Source organism: Archocentrus centrarchus, chromosome 24, assembly GCF_007364275.1.
Source record: "Archocentrus centrarchus isolate MPI-CPG fArcCen1 chromosome 24, fArcCen1, whole genome shotgun sequence".
Taxonomy (NCBI): Eukaryota; Metazoa; Chordata; class Actinopteri; order Cichliformes; family Cichlidae; genus Archocentrus; species Archocentrus centrarchus.
Window position 1 is genome coordinate 20,458,949 of NC_044369.1, and position 6,964 is coordinate 20,465,912.

At 42.0% G+C, this 6,964-nt stretch overlaps 1 protein-coding gene across 1 annotated transcript; it reads right to left on the reverse strand.

Moving 5' to 3' along the window:
• Positions 1-730: 730 nt before the first annotated feature.
• On the reverse strand, positions 731-3,312 carry ccn2a (cellular communication network factor 2a). The gene is made up of 5 exons (XM_030721433.1): positions 3,030-3,312; positions 2,610-2,826; positions 2,258-2,509; positions 1,928-2,139; positions 731-1,826 (listed from the first exon to the last, which is right to left on the reverse strand). Exons 1-5 carry the CDS (start codon positions 3,090-3,092, stop codon positions 1,530-1,532), a joined length of 1,041 nt encoding a protein of 346 aa, XP_030577293.1. The 5' UTR covers positions 3,093-3,312; the 3' UTR covers positions 731-1,529.
• Between the last annotated feature and the right edge of the window lie 3,652 nt (positions 3,313-6,964).

A 6,964-nucleotide genomic window follows, 5' to 3' on the forward strand; every position in this document is an offset into this window, starting at 1 on the left:
CTTTAAGTACTCTGCAAAAACAAGAGGAAAACATGCAACAATGTATATACTAGTAAATTTAAAATATCCTCTCAGACCATTTGATAAAATGTCACCAGTGCTTGCAGTGCTTTGCAGTGTATCCTGCTGCATAAAACCAGAAGACAGTTAAGATTCATGAATATGTAAGGCATGCATGTCATGGATAAATGGAGGGATTTTTACAGATTATTTCAATTAGCTTAAACAAAGAAATCCTTTATGTTGAATGCCCCTTTAAATCCCTTCACCTGCAGGCCTGTTGTAGTGACTGAGGCTGGCTCTCTCTGAGAGACTTCATAAGGTGTCAGGAAGGAGAAATGCATAAATCTAACAGATTTGCTGAGCTCCTGTTAAATGTGCTTTCAAATGTCGGCTAAAAGTCATCAGCTAATGAAGTCGGTGTGGAACTGAATCTCAGTCTTACACATCAAAGAGAGATCAACTCGTATTTGTATAAAAATATAAGATTTTATTTCCAGCTACAAAGTGAAACATGTAACATTTTTGTCACACTTCTCAATAAAATAGTAAAAAATACTGTTGACCAAAAATACACCACTGATACATTTTGAAGCACAGAAAACAATTGGCTTTTTAAATTAACTTAAACTGTACACATATATACACACAATGTACACATAAACATTAAAAAAAAAAAAAAAAAGGAATGAAATTACAATTCTTCCAGTCTGTTCTTCTTCTACTTTTGTACAAAATAGACATTTTGTTCCTGTAGATGCTTTTTTACCTCCTGACCTGAATCAGTAAAAGTCAAAATGTGTTTTTTTTTTTTCTTCTTCTTTTTTCAGTGCCATGGCAAAGCCCACTGTACTCTGTTATCTAACCCTAAACTCAGCATGCTGCTTGCTTTCTTATCCTCACATTGGGTAGATACTCTGACCTTTCCTCTACTCTGTAAGGAGAGTAAACAGCATACACACAGACAAGGCTGAAATTCAGACACAAACACACACACACACACACACACACACACACACATACAAGGACGCATTCAGACCTGTTTGGAAAGGGGAACACTGGCCTGCTGTGGACTGCATGCTCCCTCTACAGCTGCTTAGAGTTTACAGGTCTGGTCTTGGACTGGGAGGGTGGAGGGACTCATTAGACACCTCATTTAGAGAGGTCAAAGTTTAGATAAGGTATAAAAATGCATACAGTAAAATGGATGGGTTTTTAAAAAGGATTTCAAGGGAAATGGATGGAAACCTGACAGCAGGTTTGTCAACAAAACAAAACAAAACAAAAAAAAAAAGAAGTTATAGTGCAGGGATCTTTTGGAGCTGCTAAGCAACCCTCTGTCTGAGTCTATGAGGCTGGTGTGCATCAGCCGTACAAAACACACAGGCACTGAGATGAGTGCCTGGGCTACTTTTACAATGGAAAAAAAAATGACAAAATAAAACATCATAATCATATATACTGAGCTGCAAAATGAGATGGAGTTCTGTTTGTTTTCAAGTCAAAAGCTCCTATCGTCCATGAGTGGCTCACGCCATGTCTCCAATCATCTTCTTGTAATACATGGACTCGAAGATGTCGTTCTCTCCGGGGCAGTTGTGGTGGCAGGCACAGGATTTGATGAACATCATGTGCTTCTTCATGACTTGCCCATCGGGACATTTGAACTCCATGGGCAGGGTGGTGGTCCTGTGTGGGGTGCAGCAGCGGCCGTCCAGGCAGACGCCGCAGAACTTTGGCCTGTAGGACTTGGTGGTGGTGCAGCCAGAGATCTCAAATTTCATGGGTTTGGAGACTCTGGGAGTGCGGATGCACTTTTTCCCTTTCTGTAGGAAAAAAAGAGGAAAGAACAACTTCAGCTGGGATTCTTTGACTGATATTGCATGCCCAAATTTCATGAGAGTGGTGCTGTTTAACAAGAACTCACCTTAATGCTCTGCTCCAGCTGTGACTCACATGGCCTCACCATACACAACCGGGTCTGTTTTTCTAGGCGACATTCACGGTTATCATTGGTGACCCTGGTAGATATCCCCAGGCCGCATGTCTTAGAGCAGGCACTCCATTCAGTTGTCTGAACCAGGCAGTTCTCTCTCATCAAGGAAGGATCTGGGCCGTAGGTCTCCTCCTCTCTGTATGCTGTAAACACAGGAGGAAACACCAGATTAGAAAAAACTGTACTAATTACACCTGCTTTTTTGCATAAAGATGAAAACAGAAACCGCAGTCTCATGTTCTTTAAAACAAATTCCCTTACCAGGCAAAGCAGATCCCATGAAGATGTGTCTGTAGGGAGAATCACACTCCCACTCCTCACAGCACTTCCCTGGCACTTTCACACGTCTTGGCATGGGGCAGTCTGGGCTGGGCAGCCGGATGTCCATGGAGCACAGAGGCACACAACCTATGGCTCCATCCAGACAGGTACACTGGTACTTGCAGCTGCTCTGGAAAGTCTCTCCGCTTTTGTACACTGTGCCGCCAAACACACAGGTGGCTCCATCGCGAGCTGTCAAGTAGAATTTGCAAGGGAAAGGTCATGATTTGCTTCATACATTAGAGCTATTTTAGGCAAACGTGATAGAAACGTTCAGCTATGAGTGGCACACCTGTGCAAACTCCTATGCGTCTGTTGTTGGGGGCTCCGAAGTCACAGTAGAGGCCTTTGTGTGGGTCACAGACATCTTTCTCAGTGCAGAGCTCCCCCATCTGTTTGGCACACACCCTGCAGCAGCCACAGCCATCCATCACCAGGCTAACTCCTGGGGGGCACTGTGGAGGGGTGGAAGGGCACGAACACTGGCCGTTGCACTCCTGACCTGCAGCCTGAAAACAGGCACACACACAGACACACACGCTGGTAAATATCATGCCAACATTTTGTGTTAGAAACACAGACATTCATCAAGCACACTGAGAACACAATGTCTCTTAAGACAAGTTTAAAGCACTGACTTCACAGGTTAAGTCCAACTAAAACCAAAGCCTACACCAAAAAATAAAAATGAAACCTTTTTTTTCTGGCTTACCATGTAGGAGAGCATGATGCACAGCAACGGCAGCAAAATCATCTTCTTCATCTCAGCAGCCATCTTTTCTTGTCTTTAGTAATTAATTTAGATTCTTCCAAAACCTTCTTGGAGAAAATCTTCCTTTAGTATCAGAGTTTTGAGCTTGAGGAACTTTTCTGATCAAGTCGATCTCTTGTCTTGTTTCAAACTGTTGCTCCGACTCACTGCTTTTTGTTTTTCCTTTCTTGGTGAAAGCTAGAGTTTAGCTTCGGTAGAAGAGTTGATCTGAGTTCTGACTGCAGAGTCGAGCTCCCTTTATACCCGCTGGCCCTCGCAGCACGTCACTGGGGGCTGAATGGAGAGCCAGCCCTGGACAAACATGGACATACTTGGCATTCTTTCCTTGCTTCCTGCCCCCCACTCCAGACATCCCACATTCCTGCTGTCTGAAGGCAAGGCTCTGCTGCCAAACAACACTGTCTCTCTCAGAACACCTTTCATCTGGAATAGGAGGTTAAGTCTGGTTAGAGACCTGGGACCCCACACTGGGAATTCCTAAAGACTGACTTCACAAACAGACAGCCAGTACCTATAAATATTAATTTTATAAAAAGAAAAAAAGGAAAAGGCAGCACAGTTCAAAAGTGAAGCCTCAAATAACTTCATGAGGATGAAGGATAGTGAAAATAAAACAGATAGAACCCTGAAGCAAAAACATACAGTAATTAAATCAACTGAATGAAGTGTAATAGGTGGATAAAACGTTAAGCCCACAACAGCATTCCTCAGTTTTGGCTTCAAAGGAACATGACAATAAATTAACAGCAAGCGGTTAGTGAAAGGAAATTCATCTGAGTCATTAACTCGAGCTGGTTATTTATCAACGTGCTTGTTCCAGCACAAAGACCTGGCAACTGTTGTCTACAGACTTTTTCTTCTTTGCCCATGTGGTTATTTCTGAGACACTGCAGTGGAATTTTTGTGCACTGACATCAGTGGCTGGACTGCAGATTGGATTATTAGCTACTCTTTTAAATACATTATCATTAAGAACTCATTATCATGAATGAAGCATTTTGTTTTTGAATCACTCCTCATGTACTGCACGTGATATACCTGACCTGATTCCCTCCAGATTTTGTTCTGCACAAGCAACACAACACAAGTCAGAGATGTTTCTTTGCTTAAATAACAGTGGCAATTCCAAAATATAGAACTATACCATTATAAGTAAAAGCGGTGATTTTTAACAAGCATTAGAAAATCCAGAGAAGACCAACACAGGACCTGAGAGGTGTTTCTGAACCTTCAGTCGATCCATCTACTGTTCAATGAAGCCTCATCAGAAATGGTCTTAATAGAAGGATGGCAGTCAAGAAGCCATTTTGAATGGCCAATTAAACAAGAATCAGTGGCAACAGATCTTTAATTTTCTAAATTTTGGTCCAAATCATTGTCAATATATAGAGTGGAGGTCAGGAGAGAGGTACAACACCGAGTGTCTGCAGCCATCTGTAAAGCACGGTGGGGGCTCTGTCATGGTTTGTAGCTGCATTTGAGCCAGTGGTGTCAGGGATCTTATCAAAATTGATGGAATTATGAATTTAGAAATATAAAATCTGATTTTGATCCAGCAACAGTTTCATTTTTCAGCATGATAATGATCCCAAACACACTGCCAGTGCAGTAAAAGCATACTCGGATAGAAAAACACTATCAGTCATGGATTGGCCTCCCCAGAGCCCGGACCTCAACATTATTGAAGCAGTGTGGGATCATCTTGACAGAGAACAGAATAAAAAAAACACCCAAAGATGAGCTTTGAATGTCCTTCAAGAAGCCTGGAGAACTATTCCTGAAGATGAAGTTCAGGCTGTGCTGAGGAATAAAGGTGGTCATACCTGCTGTTTGCTTGCATAGCTTTCAATAAATAGCTGCTCTTATTTCCAATTTTCCTAGCAAATATGAAGAAATCAGGGGTGGTTAAAGACTTTTACACAGCACAGTATAATATCCATCCATCCATCCATCCATCCATTTTCTTCCACTTATCATTTTCAGGGTCGCAGGAGGGCTGGGCCTATTCCAGCTGCCATAGGGTGAGAGGTCCATGTAAATTGCATTAAGACTTAACAGTATGCATGTCCAGGGCATAAACTGCCTCTCACCCTATGACAGCTTGGATAGGCCCCAGCCCTCCTGTGAGCCTGAGCAGTTAAGAAAATGAAAGATTTATTTATGATTGACAGGTATGCCACCACGGGCGACTTTAACACAGACTGTCTGCTAAGCATCCCCTTGGCTAATATGAGTCACTGAAAAGGACCTGTCTGTTTTTGGTGGTGGTGTCTTCTAGAGCATTTTGTAACTTTTTTTAATACTGAATCTTGTTGCATATGCAATGTTAATAAAGGAGTCTTGAATCTAATACAAATATCTGATGAATGAACTGCTGCACAGCCTGACTTTTTTTTTTTAAGTATAATTCTAGTGTTTTATTCATATGTTACTTAGCAGTAATTAGCAGGTATCTGTGTCTTCATGATGCACCATAGAGTCCCTGGATGCACCTTGCTAACCAAGGTAGGTAGGGTTACCTATTACTTATTGCTCCACCCCTTGTACAAACATAGTCACTTGCGGTAAACACAGGCTGTTAATACTGTTGCAAAAGTGGCCTTTTACTACTTAGTTACTGTCTAGTCACTGTTTTTTGCTTTGTGATTAAAATATCCGAGTGTTTGCAGTGCAACTAAACTTTGAATCAAATAATTTCCACTTAGCATTATGTGGCAATCCAGTCAATATTTATCAAACAGTTAAAAAAAGAATGTGTCCAGTGTACATCCTGCTCATTATCCTAATGGTCAGTTTTCAGAGTTACCTGAGCTGAATAAGCAGCTCAGCCAAGGTATGCAGGACAAGCATTAAGGGAACAAAGACTAATGTTCTCAGTCTCAGTGGCACTTCCCGAAATCGATGTTTGTTGATTTGAGTCTTAGGCGGCTTTTCTTACTTCCCGAAAGACAACATTATTCAGAGGATTCTGAAAAGACTGGAGATTTTATTTCACATTTGACAAGACGTTTTGACTGCATTTGGGATAAAAGATGATTACAAATCCTGACTTCAGTGAAAGTGCAGCCCAGCCCTCACACAAGGTAAACATAAGAAGAACAAAGGCTACGTGCTCTCTGACTTCTCACCTGCCTAATGAGGTTTAGTCTATGAGAAACTTGAAAGACCAGGTGTGCCCTGTCCCTGACCAGGCTTATTTTATTACATCAAACCCCAAAGTGGAGATTGCCGGAAAGCGCCTAGACGGAGGTTTGCATTTTTTTTTTTCTTTTTTAAGGGGATCACACACCAGGCTAGACTCTTATGAAAGGCCGCCCTGCTCCTTCTCCAGCTAGCGAATCGGAAATGAAAAACTCCCAGAGAAACCTGGAGCTGAAAGAATGTGAGTGAGAAAGCCAGCAGACTGGGCTGTTACTACAGAGGAAGTTTCCCCATATAAGGGCGTCTGCTCTTTTCCTAATAAGGATATGTTCTCTGTCTGTGCTGGCTCAGTACAGTAGGGACTCCTAGACCACAGTTGTGAGAGAAAGTGTGTGTGTGTGTGTGTGTGTGTGTGTGTGTGTGTGGAGTACGTGTCTATTTAAACACACTAGAGAGAGAATGAGTGTGTGTGGTTTGTATATGTGTTGTCAGTCATTACAGCCTCAGGACCTAAACTTGAGTTCAGGGATATCTGAAGGAAACAGCTTGATGGAGAAATGTACTCCTGCCACAAACAGCACTCTGACACTGTTATCGCACATGTGGAGTAATCTACAGTCTGTCAGGCTGTTTATTTAGTCCTTTAATGCATGCATCACAGGCACTTTTTAAGCTGCCTTTTAGAAATGTCATTTAAAGATAACTGCAATTGTGACAGAAGGAGACTGTTAATT

Bases quoted from the DNA above. Each gene is read 5' to 3' on its own strand.
- ccn2a (XM_030721433.1), bottom strand. From the start codon at position 3,092: ATGGCTGCTGAGATGAAGAAGATGATTTTGCTGCCGTTGCTGTGCATC. The intron at 2,827-3,029 runs GTAAGCCAGAAA...GCCTGTTTTCAG, and splicing joins GCATCATGCTCTCCTACATG to GCTGCAGGTCAGGAGTGCAA. The intron at 2,140-2,257 runs GTAAGGGAATTT...CTGTGTTTACAG, and splicing joins CATGGGATCTGCTTTGCCTG to CATACAGAGAGGAGGAGACC.